The 22451-nt window shown below is 36.7% G+C and overlaps 1 protein-coding gene across 1 annotated transcript; it reads right to left on the reverse strand.

Moving 5' to 3' along the window:
* Positions 1 to 11017: 11017 nt before the first annotated feature.
* Positions 11018 to 13896, reverse strand: LOC122004328. Its single transcript, XM_042559235.1, has 8 exons — positions 13589 to 13896; positions 12648 to 12912; positions 12447 to 12544; positions 12334 to 12364; positions 11863 to 11962; positions 11708 to 11778; positions 11489 to 11632; positions 11018 to 11175 (listed from the first exon to the last, which is right to left on the reverse strand). Exons 1-8 carry the CDS (start codon positions 13894 to 13896, stop codon positions 11113 to 11115), a joined length of 1080 nt encoding a protein of 359 aa, XP_042415169.1. The 3' UTR covers positions 11018 to 11112.
* Positions 13897 to 22451: the final 8555 nt, after the last annotated feature.

The raw sequence follows: 22451 nt of genomic DNA on the forward strand, positions 1-22451 counted from the left end.
ATATGATGAGAATCCAACTACATTCTATAACTTACTCCATGATATTGAGCAACCTTTATATCTAGGATGTGTTGGTTAATCCTAGGAAAACGTATCGGTTCCATTGTACAAAATTTTTTGTACAAGTGTCGAACCTTTCCTTAAATAACCTATTGTGTTCTTTAGAAGTTAAATTAGGAATCACAGACGAAACTTAACATCATTGATTCCAAATTTAACTTATCTATTCTTAATGGTTTAGATTTGAATTGCAAGCAGAACTTAACACTATTGATTCAAATCCACCTATGTTATTAATTCCATTAAATATTAATTTCTAAAATTGGCTTCCAGGACTGCATGGCGAGGCACATGGCCTTCTTGGATATGGGAGCAACCACCACCACCTAGTCAAAGCCTTTTAAGGAAAGCTAATATTTAATTTCCTTAAATAACTCTAGGTTAACCAAAAAGAACAATCGAATCACAAATTCGAAAAAGAAGAAAACACAAACTCAAAAAATAAATTCGATAAACTAGATCTAATTACCTCTTGTATTTAGAATTCTTATAAAGAAAATAACTAGTATGATGCGGAAGAAAATTACTAGTTATACCTTCTCTTTGTAAGCTAATGACCTCGAGATCTTCTGTCGTATTCCTCGCCTCGCCTTGGGCGTCGTCTGGGCGATGATCCTCCAAGATGAACACCACTCAAAAGCTTCTTCCTCTTCTTCTAAAATCCGGCCACCACCACCACCAAGGAGAAGAGAGCAAAGGAAAAGGAGAAGGAGAAGGGGCCAGCCACACCAAGGTCTCCAAGCAAGAGAATAAGAGTTGTGTTGTATGAAGCCCCCCTCACCCCTTCTTTTATATTACTTGCCCAAGGCAAATAAGGAAAAACATTTTACAAAAAATAAAATCATCCTTTAGTTTTTCCTTTTCCCTTTTTATTTTTTCTTTTCTTTCCTCTTGATTGAATCGATCACCAAAATTAATTGATGATGATTTTATTTATTTTATTATGGTCGGCCACTTGCTTGGGTACCAAGAAAGGTGGTCGGCCACCTCATCAAGGGAAAAAGGAAATATATTTTTTATAGAATTTACAAGAAAAACTCTTATAAAATTTTACAAGCTCTCTTTCCTAAAGTAGGAGTTAAAAAAGGAAAGTTCTAAAAAAAATTAAATTCATGTTTTAAAATTTAAAACTTCTCTTACAAAATTTCCTTTTTTAACATGATGATAGAAAATTTTAATTTTAAAACTTATCTTTCTTTTTTTTTCTTAAACCATGAGGATGGTTAAAAAAGGAAAGTTTTAAAACTTTTAAAACTCTCTATTAAAACATGTGGCCTAATTCAAATAAGGAAAGTTTTAAAAATTAAAATCTCTCTTTTAAAACTTATAGTTTTCTACAAAGAGAAGATTTTTAAAAATTCAAAACAACCCTCCTATTTGAATTAATCTTGGTCGGCCCCTACAAGCTTGGTCACCAAGCAATAGGGTCGGCCCCTATAAGAGGATATGGTCGGCCATTTCTTGGTCACCAAGCAATGGTCCGGCCCCCTTCTTGAACACCAAGAAGAGCCTTACATTTGGATGGACTTGAGGCTATAATGAGGCTACGACAGGGACCTAGAGGAGAAATTGGTTTTGGCCTTCCGATGAGCTTGAGTATCCCATGCTCGCCCCAAACACACAACTCAAGTTCATCGATAATAACTTATTCCACTAGAGAGTTATTATCCCACTACCGCATCAATCCCAAATTACATTATGAGCTCCTTCTTATCATGAGTGTGTTAGTCTCCCTGTGTTTAAGATTACGAATGTCCACTAATTAAGTAAGTTACTAACAACTCACTTAATTAATATCTAGCTACAAGAGCAGTACCACTCAACTTTATTGTCATGTCGGACTAAGTCCACCTGCAGGGTTTATCATGACAATCCTTATGAGCTCCTCTTGGAGACATTCTCAACCTAGAAAACTAGGACACAGATTCCTTCTATAATCAACAACACACACTATAAGTAACATCATTTCCCAACTTATCGGGCATATTGATTTATCGAGCTAAACCTCACCCTTTGATAAGTCAAGGAAATAAATATTAAATATATGTGCTTGTTATTATATTAGGAATAAGAGCACACACTTCCATAATAACTAAGGTCTAGTTCTTTTATTAAGTCAGTACAAAAAGAACTTACCTAAATGATCCTACTCAATACACTTAGAGTGTACCAGTGTAATTTATTAATCAAGATAAATTAATACTTAATTACACTACGAATATTCAATGGTTTGTTCCTTTCCATCTTAGTCGTGAACAACTGTTTATAATTTATAAAGAACTGATAACATGATCTTCTGAGTGTGACACCACACTCCATGTTATCTACTATATAAATTAATTGAACAATTACATTTAACAAATAAATGTAGATATTGACCAAATATGATTCTTTTATTTCAAAATAAATGTTTACAAAAACTAGGCTTTTAGTATACACTCCAACAGGATGTGCACAATATACAAAGTAATTGTTTATTGTAAAATTTTACAATTTGAAAGCCAAATATAGTTGGAGCGATAAAGGATTCACGGGCATTATTTCTTTGTTTGGTGAAATTAGTGATTAAGCATTAGTTAACTTTGCACAGAGAATTATTAAGCATTAGTTAACTTTACACAGTGAATTATCTAGACAATCTAAAATGGTTCACAAATGCTAGAGAGAAAGAAAAGAGAGGAGAGATAGTAAAAAGCATAAGTGAATGAAGGGGAATAGATACAAGGATTTGGGTTTCGTTGCAATGCTAGTTAATGTTCCTATGCATTGTGCATCTCCCTAACTCCATGCTTACACTCGTGTAGGAGTTATAACTAGAGTTCGATACAACCCCGCGAAGATTGCACCGAAGAGTATGTTGATATTCTAAATGCATGAATAAAACAAATTAAAAGCATAAACAGTAAATGCTTACAGCGATCTCTCGCAGATCTACAATTGGCGATGACAAGACTCGCTGTCAAAAGAACGATCACAGGATTGGAAAGCTCTTCGCAATTCCATGAACCAAATCCCACCACCTCAGATGTTCTTCCCTCTCTCTTTCTTTTTCCACTGACGTGTGAAAAACTCTTCCACTTTTTCTCACTTCACCAATGAACCTTGGATGTACCCCTTATAAAAGGAAATACCCCAGGGGTATAATGGACTTTTCCATCAAGAGTAGTGGGGAACGTGGGCATGTTCCCACGTTTCCATTTCTTACATCTCCCACTCGTCCAAGGTAAGTCACTAAGACTAGTTTATTTGGGTAAGTCACAAAGACTAGTTAGTCACAAAGACTTAATAAGTCACATAGTCTATTTGAGAGTTTGATCACAAAGACCTAATAAGTCACATAGGCTATTTGAGAGTTTGGTCACAAAGACCATATTAGAACATCCAATCCATACTTAGAGAAAATGCTTCATGTGACAACAAGCACACTGAGCGATAGTTGCTAAGAAGATTGTTACACCTTACATAGCCGCTCTTTGAGCAATCAATGCTAACAAAGTTGTTACACTTTATTTAGCTGCTAAAATAAATTAGAAACACACTCTGTATGGCACATAGCCTCTTTCCTGGTAGCACATAGCCTTTATCCAGGATACATCCAATCTCCCAATGGCACATAGTCATTATCTTGGAGAAATCCATGTCTTATTATTTACCCAGATTAAATAATTTTCATTTACATCAATATGAACATCTCTAATCCCATATAATAATCATTATGTCAAGAGCATGTTCCATATCCAATATTTGTTGGATCGAAAGCGCTAGAGGGGGGGTGGGGGTGAATAGCGCTCGTGGCTATTTCATTCATTTCGGAAAACTCAAAATAATGCAGCGGAATAAAGAAAAGAAACCAACGCAATTGCTAACAAGTTCCTTTTACTTGGTTCGGAGCATGTGGCGACTCTTACTCCAAGGCCCACGCTCATTGAGCATTTACTTTGGGCAATCACTATAAGCTCAAAAATTTATAGTTTGAAATACAAGTAAAGCAATAATGAAATAATACTAACAATGGTAAACACTGAATTTTAAATCTCTGGGTCGTCGGTGTCTTGTTACAGCTTCATCGGATCGTCCTTTGAGCAACACACGAAAGAATGGCTGCGAGTTCTTTTTTTTTCCCTTACTACTGCTCGAACTGGGCTTAAGTAGCCCATAAAGGGTGCCTCCAATACCATGGAGGGCGCCCTCATCCACGCCGAAACTGTAGCAATGATAAGCCTTAAATCCTTCACCTCTTATCTGCCTGAGGGTGCCTCCAACCGCATGGAGGGTGCCCTCCACCAGCGTCCAGGGTGCCCTCAGCTCTATGAAGGGTGCCCTCTGCTCAGCATCTAGGGCGCCCTCATCTCTATGGAGGGCACCCTCTACCCTGCTGCGCGGAGGTGTTCAGCTAGTGCACCTGAGGCGCCTCCATGCTCCATGGAGGGTGCCTCGAGTACTGTTCATCCGAGGCTTTGCATCTTGTTTGCTCTTTTCATGATGTGTTAGTCCAAAATATAAAATATATACTGCAAAACAGAGTTAGGAATGATACAATAAGGTTAAGATAAATATCTAACAGTCATCGGACTGTCCGATTCTGACTTCGGATTTCTAACCGAAAATCCTAGGTCGAATCGATGCATACTGTTCCCTCATTGGAGAACGCATCCTCAGCTACTCCACTCAGGAGAGTTTACCTATTGCCAGACCGATCCTCTAGACCGACTGGACTTTTGCTCAGCGCCCGAGCCTCCAGGACTTTCTGCTGGACATCCACTCCACGACTCATCTTGTCTTCCACCTGGTTCACGACACCAGGACTTTCCACCTAGAGTCCCCGACTCTAGGACTTTTTCCCAAAGACCTCGACTCACCAAGACTTTTCGCGTAGGGTTACCACCCCATAGGACCTAGGGTTATCACCCCCTAGGGTTTTACCTTTGCCTAGCCACAGCTAGGACTTTTCCTCACCTACGGTTGACACCCCCTAGGACCTAGGTTTACCACCCCTTAGGGTTTTCCACCTGTCTAACCGTAGGTAGGACTTTTTCCTAAGTACACTTAGGGCTTTCCTGCAATCTCATCAAACTTGTTAGATAACAAAGCAACTTAACTTTGGACTCTTTGACATAATCAAAACATAGTTTCGATTGTCGGATGCTTCCCGCACCAACAATCTCCCCCTTTTTGATTATGGTAACACGGTTCAAAGTTAAGTAAAACATAACAATAAAGTCAAGGAATTTAAGCATAAGTATCATGAGCATAAACAATAAAAAACTTTGTGCTCCCCCTTACTTATGCTACCCTTTTATAAAAGTTATGATTATGTTTAACTTCTTAACCTTCTTAACTTTGACTTCTCTCTCCCTCTTTTACATAAATCAAAAAGGCATATTAAGTAGAGAGAGCGTTGTAAAAAATTTATTCTTTTTTAATTTTAAGTTCCCTCTGAAGGGTAACACTAAGCGAAATTTAGCTTTGAAAAATAAAGTATTTTTAAAAAAACATAGCTAAAGTTGAAAATACTTTGCTATTAAAAAAAACTTAGAAAAACGTAAGTTTTGAAACTGTCATAGCTTTTCCAACAAAACCTTAGCTAAATTTTTAGATTTGAAAATACTTAGAAAACTTTAATAAGTTTAGTACTTAGTTTTCAAAACCTAGCTTTTAAAAAGACTTTGATAAATTTAGTACTTAGCTTTCAACACTTAGCTTTTAAAAATAAAGGTTTTGAAAAAAAAAACTTAGTTAGATGTACTCAACTTTAAAAAAGATTTTGATAAAAGCTTAGTTTTTTTTAAAAATAATTAATAAAACCTTAACTTTAAAAATATTTTCTTGTAAAGATACTTGAAAATATTTTAACAAATACTTAGTTTCTGTCAAAGATAATTCATTTTTACAAAAAATTGAACTTCCCTTTTAGAAATATTAACTTTGAAAAACAATATTTTAAGAAAATAGAGATAAAATTTAATGTCTTAAATTTCTTTGCACTCCCCCTTAATTAATGCCAGAACAAATTTTTAGGTTCCTAGAGTCCAAACATGTAAATAAAAAAACATAAAAGTTACTATTTATTTTCTTAATTTTCCATCTAACCTATTTTAGGTTATCAAGCATGTTCAGCTTATGAGTGTGTGTGAGACGGAGTTAACTTTAAAAAATATTAAAATTTAGATTTTAAAATATAAGTTTGAATTTTCAATAAGTTTGAATTTCAAGTTTTAAAATATGAGTAAACATTTAAAATTTTGAAGATTTTGAAAATATATTAAAAGTTAATTAAGTTTAAAATTATAATCTGATATATTAAATATGATTTAAAAATTAATTATCATTTAGAAATAATTATGAGTATGAAAATAATTTGAAATTTAATTATGATTTAAAGATTAATAATCAAATAATTTTATTAAAATTAATTATGATTTTGAAATTATAATTTTGAAAATAATGATTTTGAAATTAAACATAATTTTAAAATAATTATAGTTTAATTATGATTTGAAAATAATTAGATTTTTGAAATTAAGATTAACACTTGACAATAATTAAAATTTTAAAAATCTGGGAGTTAATAATTTGAAATTTAATTATAATTAATGATCAAATAATTAAGATGTTTGAAATTCATTATGATTTAAAAATAATTATAATTTACCATTTTGAGTTTAATTATATTTGAAATTAAATTTTTTATAATTAATTAGATTTTGAAATTAATCTTGATTTTATAATTAATTATGAATTTTAATTGAGTTAGCTTTAATTAAATTCATTGAGGTTTGGTTAACTACTTTAAACCTATGTCCATCTCACCCTTTTCTAGATTTTTAATCAGGAAAGCTTAATAGTTTTGTGAGATAATTAATTTAATCTTTGATTTAGGTTATTATCTAAGGATTAATTATATTTGAGTTAAACTTAGATTTTTCAATTAGTTAATTAAATATTCATTTCAAAGATTAGCTTCCAGACTATAGCGAGGCACCAGGCCTTCTTAGGTATGGGATCATCCACCACTTCTATACAAAGCATTTCAATGAAATTGGATATTTAATTTTCTTTTTGAAACCTCTAGGTCTAACTAGTCAAGTGTAAGTCACGCCTAGGTCCTTATCTATCCTAGTCTAATCATGCATAATAAAAAAATAAATCAAGCATCAAACAAATCTATCTATTGATAAAAATAGTCTTTCTATTGGCTTCTCTTAGATCATAGCCTCGATAAGATCTATCAAGGTAATGGACCTAATCCTTGGAGATCCAATATTGACCAAGTCCAACTTGATTAATCAAGTTTGACTTGGGGACCCATGTTGGACTAAGTTTATATTTGAGTGTTTTAATATAGACAAATAAGATCTATATTTTTGTTTGGCCTTAAATCCAAGTCTGGATCTATTGAAAATGACTCTTTGTTTTCCAAGAATCAGATCAAGATTCTTGAAACCCAATGTGAACCGTTCCAACGTGTCCTTAAGTTCTTTAACTTGAGTTTTCAAATTGGAAATTTCTTCTTCAAGTTGTTAGACTTGGGTTGAACTTCCATTTTGAACTAACTCAGTCAAAGAACTCGAGTTGGTCGCTTCCTTAAGAGTTGTTATCTCCTTTTGGAGTGACTTGACCCGGACATTGGATTTGGCCAATTTCTTTAATAAATATGAAACTAATTTTTCCAAATCGTCTACATTAGTGCCATAAATTAGAGAGCTTACAGTGGGGTTAGACCCTTCGGAAATGGATATAGATCCGTGGCTTCGCTCGAACTTGGTTTCTAATTCGCTCTCAATATCTGACTCAAACTCGGACTCAGTTTCGGCCACATATGCTTATACTGGTAGAGGGAGGTAACTTGCTTTCTTGTGTTCTTTCTAATCGGATTCTTCTAATGACTCGGACCACGTTTCCTTCATCGCCTTTCTTCTTCATTTCTTCTGGTTTGGGCACTCTGGTTTGTAGTGTCCCTTCTAGTTGCAGTCGTAGCATGTAACACCAGTCTTAACCTTCGTATTCGATTGAGTTACCTTCTTTTTCTTGCACATCTTCCGTACCAGTTTTACGAGCTCGGTGATAGTTTCGTCGTCTTCAAAGTCTTATTCATCTTCAGACTCGGGTTCAATTCTGTGCTTTGCATTTGCTTCTCGAGTCTTGGTCATGCATGCAATCAACGCAATACCTTTCTCTACCGAATGTGCATTAGACTGTTCATGTAATTCAAATTCGAAAAATAACTCATGTAGTTTAATTAAAGACAAATCCTTAGATACCTTGTAGGTGTCTACCATTGATGTCCATAATGTATTCCTCAGAAAAGCGTTGAGTGTGTACCTTATTACATCCCGGTTCTCCACTTTCTGTCTGATTGCATGGAGGTCGTTGAGAAGATCTTGAATGCGCACGTGAAGTTGACTAGCTGTCTCACCTTCCTGCATTTTGATGTTATATGATTTATTAAGAAGTAAATCACGCTTGCTTACCTTCGTGTCGGAGGTCACTACAACAAAAACCCTCATAGACATCGGTTTTCCACCGGTGTCTATTTCATTTTCGACCGATGTCTATGAAGCCGATGTTAAAAGTCTGTCATTTTAGACATCGGATTAAAACCGGTGTAGTATCACTTAACGACACCGGTCTTCGAATCGGTTATTAACCGGTGTAGTATCACTTAACGACATCGTTTCATCAACGGTGTAAAACCGATGTAATATTGTATGTTAATAACACCAATTTTGGCAGCGGTAAATGACAGATGTAATATTAGTTAATAACACCGGTCTTGCAGCGGTGGAAAACCGATGTAATATGTATATTTTTTAACAGCACAAATTTTATTTCCGAAACAATGAAAAACCGACAATAATAAAAAAAATACATAAATATTCACAAATTATACAAATATTCTTCATTCAACAATATCCATAAAATACACAAATATTCACAAATTATATAAATAATCTTCTTACAAGAGTATCCATAAAATACCCAAACATTCTTTTTACATCAAAAGCTAGCTAATAGATATCAAAATCAAGGTAGAACATTCTTTTAACACATCAAGGTAGAACCGCACTTCAAATGTAATATAGCATGCATTCAGCCCACTCGAACCGCACTTCATCAATTTCAACTCTGGAGTACTTGAGATTTGTAAACTGTAAAAACACATAAATCCACCATATGTCAAATAACTAAAACAAATGTGTACATGTATCAAATAAAATAGAATACTGAGTTTTTAAAGGCTGCTGTGGAAGATAACGAATATAACATAGAATCTAAAACTTTCATATATGACACTTAGTATATGCTGATTAGAATATAACATAGATAATTTGCTCCTTCTAATTCAAGTGTACAGATTGATAAGAACCGACAGCATCATACAACAACTTACTAGGCATGATAATGGTTAAATAAAGAAATATGACTACACAACAAATCCAGTGAAGGAAGCATAGAAGAACAAAACTACCTCTGATGAAGAGATATACTATTTATTGTACTACCTTTGATGCCATCTTGGTATCCTAAATATCCTGCACTAAGCCCCCTATTTTCTGTGATTTCTGCTACCAACCACAGCAGCAAGGAATGCGGCAAGAAGGCAGCTGCCTCCTTAGTTCAGCACCCAAAACAGCAAGTTAGAGCTTCCTTTTGGGTCCATTCAATGTAACTCGATGTAGGACTAAGGGCCAAGAACTCCACAAGGCCTGCAACTTCTTCCAGTCGTCCATACCTCCCTGAAGAGAATATTAAATAGTAAACACACTTTTTTTTTCATCTCACGGACATGCAGAAACCATTCTGTATTTAAATCTAGCAAGTGTATTTTCCATACTTGTGAAGGTGATATGATAGTTCGGTATATCCAAGGAATGAATATTTCAAAACATACACACCCATTGGACGTTACAGATTCGTTCAATGATGATGTATGCAGATAGTGATTATCTAATGCTGTTTATAGGCCTGATCCAAATATTCGACCCCACTGAGCTCACTGCGATTAAGGTAACTATTTCTTAATCAGTCTTTTTAAATATCCACAAATATTATATCTTGTTAGTTATATCATACTTTTTTATTAGACAAATGCTCATACTAAATAACAATGTTCAAAAGACCTCACAAATATTGCCTTATTATTATTGCTTTTTTTCTTAACGAGTTGTTTTTATTATGATAGTGCAATAATAAAAAGTAATGCTTCATTGTTGAAGAATATCAATTCAGCCAGCAGTTGGCAATTTTAATTGGTAAGCGTCCTTAAAATAACATGCAATAATTAATGAGACTAAACTAATAATTAGTTGATTATTGATTATAGTTTTTTTGGCTGGACAAAACTCTGTTGTCCAGCCATGAATTAACTGGAGTAGAGCACCAGTTGTTAATTGTTTCAAATAAGTACCTAAACCTGAAGCATTCATTAACTAACAAGTAGAGCATCCCTCACCAGTTTAGTGCATGGTTTTACAATAATATCCCACTTGCTTCCATCTAACCATTCACTAACTAAAAAACAGCAACTTGTCATCTCCCCTGACCCAAAACCTTTTGTTCATTATTCATAATTTAATCAAATTATAATTTACGCAGACTTGCATTAGAAAAACATACACTATCAACAATGATGAACCTTCTACTGTTAAATTAGTTGCAATATTTCTTTCTTGTTTTAGTTTTTAAGATGTAGTCTCCAGTAGAGCTGTTCAATTTTAACTCTTCAGATCATCAAAAGTTAGAAGGGAAACATGTTTACACATCCACTGTTGCTTTATAGACTGCTTTTCCAAAAGCATCATAGTTTTATCCAATTTAGAACACCCTATCCATGAGGACAAGATCAAATGGAGAAACAAATTTTGATCATTTCTTGCAATAATAATAAGACACTGATATTGCATTTACTGAGAATGTCACAAGGGATTGCAATTCTTGATGAAAAACTTTTAGAGCCATGAGGTTCCCCAGAAACAGACTGAAGGAAAGAATAATATGTGATACTGAAACTTATTGAAAACAACAGCAAACGAATTTGATCCCTAGATATAGTCATAAATTCACAACCTCCCAGCTCTGCCTCGGAACAACCTCTTGGTGCAAGGGAGTGTATAGCTGCAACTCGAAACAATGGACAAGTTCAAGTTTCGCAATCAAAATTTTAGAAAATAAATTAACTTTTTCTTAGTAGGGGAAAGCATCTAAGCTTGTGCTCCATAGTTTCTTCAATGTTTAATTTTGATAGATGTCAACTTTTGCATTCAAGTATCACTTCACAACATCTGTTAGATTTTCAGTGAAGAGTTTAAATCTCGACCAAGCATATATCCAATAGATAATGGTTTTTGTTCAATACCAGATGGAAAATGTGACTATAGTCGCATCCACAAAATAAGGTTGAGATTATAGAGACAAGTAGACAACTAACCTCCATTTTCGCAAGCAATTCAGTTGCATTCGGAGAAGAAATAACGATGTGCCTAGAAGCCGGCTTAATAAAACCTTCTCTCACACCATTGTCAAATAGTTCGAGCAAGGAATTGTAGTAGCCATCAACATTTAACAAACCAACCTGTGTCAAAAAAGGAAGAAATGTTTACATGAACAGACATTTTCCAGAAGTTTTGTGAAAAAGATGCAAACTCACTGGTTTATTATGAATTCCAAGTTGTGACCATGTTATCATCTCCATCACCTCTTCCATTGTTCCATATCCTCCTACAATAACATTGCGAATTATTTTCGGGAACTAGGTAGATCTTAGAAAAGCAAACATGACAAGAGAAATTATTTAACACTTACCAGGAAGTGCAATGAATGCATCAGCTTGTCCAGCCATCACAGCTTTTCTCTCATGCATATTAGAAACTACCTTTACCTCACCTACTGTTTCCCCTGAAATCTGAAACAAAAACAGGATAGAAAATACCACAAATTATCATTCCTTTGATAAAATGAAACCTGTAAATTAACTTAGCATAATTTTCTACACAATGAAATCCTACTCGAGTTTTTTTTTTAATTTGTTCCTACCATTATATATATACGTATAGATAGATGCAAAAGTACATCTAAAGAGGCTTATATACTCATGAACTGATCACAAAATTCATTTACTGTTGAAAGGCCTTCTGGAAAAACTTACTCTAAAATACAAAAGAAACAACAAAGTTCAACAAGTTAAGTCATTTGAAAGCATATATTCATGAAGGAATAGCAGATTAAATATAGTCTATGGACAAAAGATGGGAGAAAGAAGGCTAAAAACCATACCTCAATTGGAACAAGAGCTTTAGAAATCACCCTACGCACGCCAAATTAGAATTTTCTTCTAACAACAGCGCAAGAGAAGAAAAGAAGACGAAAAACAAAAAAGTAAGTAGTACCAAAGAACATGGCATCCACCATCATAAACTGTCTGAGAAATCAGCCCCATTAATCCCACGCTTCCACCTCCATAAACTAAATCGATTCTCTTCTTCACCTACAAACACATGAAATAATCAGCATATTTGTTTCATGATGTCTTGATTGAAGGTGAAGTTGTAGAAGTTAATTCGTCTTCGAGGGAGGGAGTACCAGTTCACGGCCCAGCTCCACAGCCGCATCGCTGAAGGAACCGGAACCGAGAGTGCGATGCTTTTACCTTGACGAAGGAATTGGAAGCGATGAGGGCGTAGTGATAGGGATCGGAAAGAGAGAGATCCAAACGCTTCGATCGCACAAGCACCTATCTTTGAGCAGTAGCTGACATCCAAGTAAGTCAAATTGCACAATCTTGGTGCAACAAGTTTGACAATGGCATCGTTCATTTCACTTCTTGGAAGCTCCAACCTCTGAAGGGAACCAGCACTAGACAGATAGAAGAACAGCAATAGTGACGATCAGTCATCGAAACAAAAGTTCACCCAAATCTTTTAGAGGACTAAGTTCTCACCAAACTCAAATTGACCTACTAACAAGAATGAATGTTTTATCCTCCAAACAAAACAAAGAACAAATTTACCAGAGAGATGTCATCTAGAATGGTAAGTTATAGTGTGGTAATTGGCGAGAGGAATTTATCAACAAACTTTAAAAAAAAAAAAAACAGTACGAGGGAAGCATAAAAAGTGGATTATCCTTTGCACCTCTAGTTGTTACTCCTACAGGAAGGTACCATGATGTATGTAGTTGGCAAAGAAAAATCTAAAATAGACCTTCATTAAAAAGATGAAATTTCCAAAACGAAGGCGACCAGAAACTCAATATTTTCACTGGCGACTGTTACCAACAGTTCGTCTCCCTGTTACTCTGCATGGTGATACAGGGAAGACTCCAGATAAAGCACAACTTCATGAGAACTTTTGTCATTTTGTACCACGAGCTTGGTTTGTTTATCAACAATTTGTATAATTGAGAGTGACAGCGACAAGCATACTAATTAAGTCATCATTTAACGAAGCTATCTCCATGCATTAAGCAGATGCAAGCTATTAAATTCAAGGGTATTAATCAGCTTGAATGAGATGAGATGAGATCTACATACTGGTATGCAATTAAGGTGAACATGGACTCGGTATGGAGGCCGGAAACACTGAACCTGCGGAAGGAGCCACAGCTGCGATCTATGAGCATGTGAAGCATTTTATCGAGTTGCTCTGGCTTGCAGTGCTGGCTCCACTCGTCGATGTCGATTTCCTGCCAGCAGTAGGGGCCCAACACTACCCGCGACCACGATTTGCAGACCCTAGGAATAACGGTGAGGATCTCTTGGAGAGGGAGGTTGCGGAAGATGAGGCCCAGGGCATCAGGGATCAGCTCCTCCCATGCCCTCGCATCACTCCCTTCAGCCATGTCGTCGCCGCCGCCGAGAGGAATCAACCTACATTCCTGTTCGAGCAACCATATCAACCGGCGAAATGAAAAAATCCAGGAGTTTGCAAAATGAGATGAAGGTAGATTCACAGGAAATTAGGAGCCAGAAACAAAAATCCAGGAAAATTATAAACAAATAAGACAAATGAAGAAATCAACTAACAGATCCACGGAGACATTGAAATGGAACCCTAACAAGTAACACCTCCGTAGTGGAATCTCGGGCGACCAAGGAAGGGAACTGCCCTATTAACGGCGGGGAAAGCAAAGAGTTTAGGTCGAATTGAGCTCCTCAGAGTTCTCTGCTTCCTTTTGCCTCAACACGAGCTCGCCGCCGTCGTTGAGCAAGCAAGAGCCTTCAACGGAGCCCCCGTGCCGGTGAGGCCGGAGCCGCCGGACTGGCCCGGCCAGATCGTGCAGGCGAGCGTGGAGAAGAAGCAGGTGGTTTTGATCTTCCTCATCGATCCAAGATCCAAGAAGGGGAAGAGATGCAGTAAGGGGAAGAGGGAGATGAGGCAGAGAGATGGTCAGGAGGTTTAGGTTTAGGTTTAGGTTTAGGTTTAGGTTTAGACGGAGAGAAGCAGCGGGATATTAGTTTAGGTTTGGAGGGAATTTTGTGAAGTGTTGTAAATTTTGGTTGGTGGAAAAATTAAATTATTTTTTTGGTTCATTAACACCGGGTTTTAAAAACCGATGTTAAAACCGATGTCTATTAACAAAAAAAAAAAGGCGCTCATAGACATCGGCTAAAAAACCGATGTCTATGAGCGAAAATCTGCGCTCATAGACACCGGTTTTTGGAAAAACCGGTGTAAAATATTCAAAGACATCGGTTTTTACTCAAAACTGTTGTTGTTCCACCGATGTCTATGAGGGTTTTTCTTGTAGTGGGTGCCCTCGTGCAGCTCGATCAATTTTTCCCACAGCTCTTTAGCGCATGAGAACGGGTCAACTCGGTTCAGCTCCTCCTTTATTAGGCCACACTGAAGGGTTCATGTCGCTTTGGCGTTGGTCTCGACCTTTTTTATTATACTTACGTCCCAGTTCTGGCATAAAATTAGTTTTCTCGTGCCGTCGAGTGGGAGTGTGATATCAGTTTTGATGATCATCCACATCTCGAACTGGGTTTGGAGGTAAGACTCCATTCAGCCCTTCTAGTAGCCGAAACCTTCGCTGGAGAAGAGTGGCGGTCGGGCTATGTTATAGCCTTCTTGATCGGTCAGTTTAGAGAAAACCTCGCACATAAAAGAAAAAGGACCAAATATTCAAGACTTGGTCTTGGATTAGTAGTGCGAGAGAAAAATAAATATAGCAAAAAAAAAATTTTTAATTAATAAAATATTAAAAAATATTATTACAAATTTTTGAAAATGTGATATTTCGCTAATACTGACCAATAGTGAAAAGATGAAAATGAATTTTTTAAAATAATTTTGGAGGGAAAAAATGAAAGGTGTAAGGTTTTATTTTTTGAAAAAACGGACGAAAAAGGAAAAATTGCTCAAACGATAGTTGTACCGATTCAGAGCGGCCCCGCTCTGATACCAATTGTTGGATCGAAAGTGCTAGAGGGGAGTGAATAGCGCTTGTGGCTATTTCGTTCGTTTCGAAAAACTCAGAATAATGAAGCGGAATAAAGAAAAGAAACCAACGCAATCGCTAACAAGTTTCTTTTACTTGGTTTGGAGCCTGTGGCAACTCCTACTCCAAGACTCACACTCGTTGAGTGTTACTTTGGGCAATCATTATAAGCTCGGAAATTTATAGTTTGAAATACAAGTAAAACAGTAATGAAATTATACTAACAATGGTAAACACTGAATTTTAAAGCTCCGGGTCGTCGGTGTCTTGTTACAGCTTTATCTGATCGTCCTTTGAGCAGCACACGGAAGAATGGTTGCGAGTTCTTATTTTTTTCCCCTTGCTGCTACTCGAACTTGGCTTAAGTATCCCATGGAGGGCACCTCCAATACCATGGAGGGTGCCCTCATCCACGCTGAAACCGCAGAGATCATAAGCCTTGACTCCTTCACCTCTTATCTGCCTGAGGGCGCCTCCAACCGCATGGAGGGCGCCCTCCACCAGCGTCCAGGGTGCACTCAGCTCTATGGAGGGTGCCCTCTATTTAGCGTACAGGGCACCCTCATCTCCATGGAGGGCGCCCTCTAACCTGCTGCGCGGAGGTGTTCGGCTAGTGCACCTAAGGCACCTCCAAGCTCCATGGAGAGCGTCTCGGTACTGTTCATCTAAGAATTTACATCTTTTTTACTCCCTGCAAGATGTGTTAGTCCAAAAAATAAAATATATCCTGTAAAACAGAGTTAGGCATAATACAATAAGGTTAAGATAAATATCTGACAATCATCAAACTGCCCGATTCTGACTTCGAATTTTCAACCGGAAACCCCAGGTCGAACCGACGCCTATTGTTCCCTCACCGAGGAGCACGTCCTCACCTACTCCAATCAGGAGAGTTTACCTATTGTCAGACCGGTCCTCCAACCCGATTGGACTTTTGCTTAGTGCTCGAGGATCTAGGACTTTTTGCTGGACATTCACTCCACGACCCGTCCAGTCTTCCACCTGGTTCGCAACACCAGGACTTTCCACCTAGAGTCCCTGACTCTAGGACTTTTTCCCGAAGATCTCGACTCGCCAAGACTTTTTGCCTAGGGTTATCACCCCCTAGGACCTAGGGTTATCGCCCCCTAGGGTTTTATCTTTGCCTAACCACAGGAAGGAGTTTTTCTCACCTAGGGTTACCACCGCCTAGGTCCTAGGGTTACGACCCCCTAGGACCTAGGGTTACGACCCCCTAGGGTTTTCCACCTGCCTAACTGTAGCTAGGTCTTTTGCCTAAGTACACTTAGGACTTTCCTACAATCTCATCAAAATTATTAGATAATAAAACAACTTAACTTTGGACCCTTTGTCATAATCAAAACACAGGTTCAACAGTCGGATGCTTCCTGCACCAACAATATTCACATTCATTCTATACATAACAAAAATGGGTCAACCAGTGAATATCATCTAATGATGTAAATACATTTAATCTTCCTTTTTAGCTAAAATCTTTTCATACTAATCAGTCGCTTTCCTAGTTATGTTCCAAAGACTGAATTGTACATAGCCATAGGATACATGCTAAAGTAGCAGACACTGATTAGAACTTCAAGTAAATAGTTAAATACTCACTAAGGTAAAAAATTGAGATTAACTTATAATCTCAAAGGTCTCACATAGTAGAGAAAGAGGGATTCATTCTCCTATTACCTTTATTGTCACAATAGCACATGTTGTATAAATCACATGTTACGATGTTATTCTCCTTACTAAAAAGTGTGCATGTTGTCTTCAAATTTAACATCATACAGATTTTGATCTAGACATACCTAATGTCTAACCCTAAATTCAACATATGAATTCTAATTTGACTTTCAACAGGTTTAGTAAATGGTGGGTTCATTTACTTTGATCATTATTAACACATAAATGTGCTCATCTTGATACAATTATCAAGGCGACCTCAACTTATGGATCTATCTCTAATTTCAGCGACATAAGCTATTCCATAAATAACGGTCTTACCTCTATTTGTACTTAACAAACATAGATGATTGTCCATGTGAGTGGACCAATCTCAACCTGCCAATATGCTCATCGAGATCTTATATAAATGTAACAAATACAACATATACACTGAATAAATTATGGCAAATGACACAATCAAATCAAAAAGTCTTATTATTATTTCAATATTGTTACATTCTATAAAGTTCCAAAGACTTTACATGTTCTTTAAATTACTCTTTAGTCATTGGCTTAGTAAAAGGATTTGCAAAAATAACACGTGTAGGGACATACTCAAGAATTACTTTTCTTTTAGCCATAATATCCCTCACAAAATTATATTTAATTTCCATATGCTGGCCTTTACCGTGATATTTGTGATCATTGGAAAAAGTTATGGTAGCTTGACTATTATAGTAGACCGTTACTGGACTCCCACTATCCTTAGTAATTTTCAAATGGTTCAGGAACCTTCTCAACCAGACTGCTTCTTGCACATCCGCTAAACATGCCACATATTCAGCTTCCATCATCGACAAAGCTACACAATCTTGTTTCTTACTATTCCAAGAGATGGCACCAACATTTAGCAAGAATGCATAGCCTGATGTGGATTTTCTATCATCCAGGTTCCTAGCCCAATCTGCATCTGAATAACCTTTCAGACTCATATTCAATCTTTGAAAATAGAGACAATAATCTGTTGTCGCCTTAAAATATCTGAATATCCTTTTTATCGCCTTCTAGTGTCTCGATCCTGGGTTTGACTAGAAGTGACTGACTAAGCCCATAACATAGCTGATATCGGGACGTGTACACAACATAGTGTACATCAAACTACCGATAGCATGGTTTTTATTAATCTCATCTATTTCCTCTGGAGTTATGGTAGCTTGACTGTCATAGTAGACAGTTACTGGACTCCCACTATCCTTAGTAATTTTCAAATGGTTCAGGAACCTTCTTAACCAGACTGCTTCTTGCACATTCGCTGAACATGCCACATATTCAGCTTCCATCGTCGACAAAGCTACACAATATTGTTTCTTACTATTCCAAGAGATGGCACCACCATTTAGCAAGAATGCATTGCCTGATGTGGATTTTCTATCATCCAGGTTCCTAGCCCAATCTGCATTTGAATAACCTTTCAGACTCATATTCAATCCTTGAAAATAGAGACAATAATCTGTTGTCGCCTTAAGATATCTGAATATCCTTTTTACCGCCTTCCAGTGTCTCGATCCTGGGTTTGACTAGAAGTGACTGACTAAGCCCATAACATAGCTGATATCGGGACGTGTACACAACATAGTGTACATCAAACTACCGATAGCATTGGAATATGGTTTTTATTAATCTCATCTATTTCCTCTGGAGTTATGGTAGCTTGACTATCATAGTAGACAGTTACTGGACTCCCACTATCCTTAGTAATTTTCAAATGGTTCAGGAACCTTCTCAACCAGACTGCTTCTTGCACATCCGCTGAACATGCCACATATTCAGCTTCCATCGTCGACAAAGCTACACAATCTTGTTTCTTACTATTCCAAGAGATGGCACCACCATTTAGCAAGAATGCATAGCCTGATGTGGATTTTCTATCATCCAGGTTCCTAGCCCAATCTACATCTGAATAACCTTTCAGACTCATATTCAATCCTTGAAAATAGAGACAATAATCTGTTGTCGCCTTAAGATATCTGAATATCCTTTTTACCGCCTTCCAGTGTCTCGATCCTGGGTTTGACTAGAAGTGACTGACTAAGCACATAACATAGCTGATATCGGGACGTGTACACAACATATTGTACATCAAACTACCGATAGCATTGGAATATGGTTTTTATTAATATCATCTATTTCCTCTGGAGTTTTTGGACACATATTCTTGCTCAAAATAATACCTTTCACAATAGGCGTATGTTCTACGTTGCAATTTGACATGCTGAAATGATGTAACATCTTATTTATATAAGACTCTTGTGACAGACTCAAAAGTCTTTTTGGACGATCTATTATGATCTTCACTCATAAGATGTATTTAGCTTCTCCCATATCCTTTGCATCAAATTTTGATGACAGCCACTTCTTGACTTCATTCACATATCCTATGTCGTTTTCAAATATCAGCATATCATCAATATATAATGATAAAATGACATACATTCCTTTTTCCCTTTTCAGGAAAATATAATGATCATAATTGATCATCTCAAAACCATAAGATAAAATGACTTCGTTAAATATTATGTTCCATTGTCTTGACGCTTGCTTTAGCCTATATATAGACTTTCTATGTCTATATATTTCTTCTCTTGACCTTCAGCAATGAAACCTTCTCACTAAACCATATAGATTTTTTCGTCAAGATCACCATTAAGGAAAGTGGTTTTTACATCCATCTGATGTAATTTCAAATCATAATGTGCCACAAAGGCTAAAATAACTCATATTGACACAAATTTCACTACGGGAGAAAATGTCTTTTCAAAGTTAATACCCTCCATTTAGGTATATCCTTTTACAACTAAACGAGCTTTGTATCTGTTAATCGATCCATCAATTTTTCTCTTTATTTTGAGAATCCACTTATTCCCAATTACCCTTCGGCCCGAAGGAAGATTAACTAAGTCCCAAACATGATTTTGAATCATGGACTCCATCTCGTCAACCATTGCATCTTTCCATTTTTCTCTAACTCTGCATCCCAATGCTCCCTCAATGGATTAAGGTTCATCATCGTCGATTGGCAGTGTCACCAATGCCTCATTCTCAATATCAAACCTCTTCTTATGTTTAATCTTACGAACATTTCTTTGTAAGTTGGGCTGTTGAAAAGTCAACTCATGACTCGGCATATTCACTCGGTTTACCAGACTCAGGTGTTCCTTTTGACACCTCTCTTGTTGATAATATCTCATCCTCTTCAAATAGAGAAACATTTTTATCAACATTACCTCTTATTGGAAACTCTGTTTCGAGAAAAGTCACATCTCTCAAGTATATTTCGGAGATGGTTCCATCTAGTTGCTCACCTATGAAAACATAACCTTTGGAGGTCTCATGATATCTTATAAAGATACATTTCTTATCCCTAGGCCCTAGTTTTCTATACTTATGAGAACTATCATAAACATAAGCAGCTGACCCCCAGGGTCTTAGATTACCCAAATCTAGTTTTCTGCCTGTCTAACGTTCATATGGGGTAGATGGAACTAACTTTAAAGGCACTTTATTAAGTATATAGGCTGCTGTTATTAATGCATCCCCTCAATAGGAGATTGGAAAATTAGCCTGTGTCATCATAGACCTAACCATTTCAAGAAGAGTCATATTTCTTCTTTCAGCTACCCCATTTTACTGTGGAGTTCCAAACATTGTCAGCTATCTTATAATCCCTCTATCATTACATATTATCTTGAACATATCAGACAAATATTTCCCTCCATATTCTATGTATAAAGTCTTAACTTTACGTTCCGTTTGATTCTCAACTTCGTTCATATAACGAATGAAGCAATCCAATGCTTCAGATTTGTGAGAAATCAAATACACATGACTGAACTGAGAGAAATCATCAATAAATGTAATGAAATAGGAAGCTCCATGTCTAGCCTTCACATTCATTGGACCACAACTATCCAAATGAATTAATTGCAATATTGATTCAGATCTAATAGTCTTACCAAATGGTTTTCTAGTTGCTTTTCCAATAAGACAATGCTCACATATAGATAATTAAATCTTAGCCCGAGTTCCCAATAGACCCTCTCTAGCCAACCGATTCATACGTTCTTGTCCTATATGTCCTAAGCTAGCATACCAAACCTCATAAGTTATATCTGCATCACTAGTTAGAGCAATATTTGAAAAATAACCATCAATAGCATAATTGACATCTGGTTCTACATCAAGAACTATAAAACCATTTGTTAAAAAAATCATGTTCGATTGACACTGAGTCAATCTTAAGTTCAACACACCAATTGTAAAAATTAATACAATACTCTAAATCAAGAAGACACATAACGGAAACAAGATTCTGTCGAATTTCAGGAGCATACAAGACATCATGTAGAAACAAAACACTACCACCACGGAGGTTGAGTTTGCAAGTGTCGACTCCTTTGACTTCAACTCTTGCATTGTTTCCTACAAAGATCCATTTGTTACCAGCTGGTACCCGACGGTACTCTACAAAAGTAAATCGCTCTCGAACTGCATGGCTGGTTGCTCCCGAATCTATAATCCACAAAGGATAAGAATCATCTAACAACACTGAGCTAGCAACAAAATGCTCAGGAAAAGAAGACACACTTGGATTTACCTTTTTTCGCTCAGTGCACTCCCGAGCGAAGTGACCCTTCTTACTTCAGTTAAAGCAAGTCAACTTGTTTTTAGGTTTCTTTCCAGTCTTCTTTACTATCTTATTAATTGGGCCCTGTCCCACAGCAGCAGCTTCCCTCTTCTTTCCCTTCCCTTTCTTGAACCATTTCTTTTTCATGGATCTAGATGATCCAGCAGAACCTACAGCCACATAGGCTTGTCTTGAAATCCTTATGGATTCAACTCTCTCTGTCTCCAATTCTTCATGGCGTGAGACGTCAATGAAAGTTTTGATACTCTCATTGTGAGTTAGGGTCTACTTCATGGTCTCCCAAGAATCTAGAAGTGAACGAATAACTTGTTGAACCTGTTATTCATTGGTCAACTCATGACCAATAGTTTTGAGCTCCCAAATCATATTCAACATCTCCCTGAGGCATTGAACCATTGATACATTCGGGCACTTCTTGTAGCTGTCAAACTTGATTGTCAGTCGTCGAAGCTTGTTCAGACTTACTCTGTATCTTCTTTAAGGGCTACCCAAACTGCATGAGCCGAAAGATACGACTCATACTCAAAAGTTAGGTCATCTACCATTGAACTAATCAATATGCCCTTTGTAGTGGAGT

This window comes from Zingiber officinale, chromosome 7B (assembly GCF_018446385.1).
Source record: "Zingiber officinale cultivar Zhangliang chromosome 7B, Zo_v1.1, whole genome shotgun sequence".
NCBI classification, from domain to species: Eukaryota; Viridiplantae; Streptophyta; class Magnoliopsida; order Zingiberales; family Zingiberaceae; genus Zingiber; species Zingiber officinale.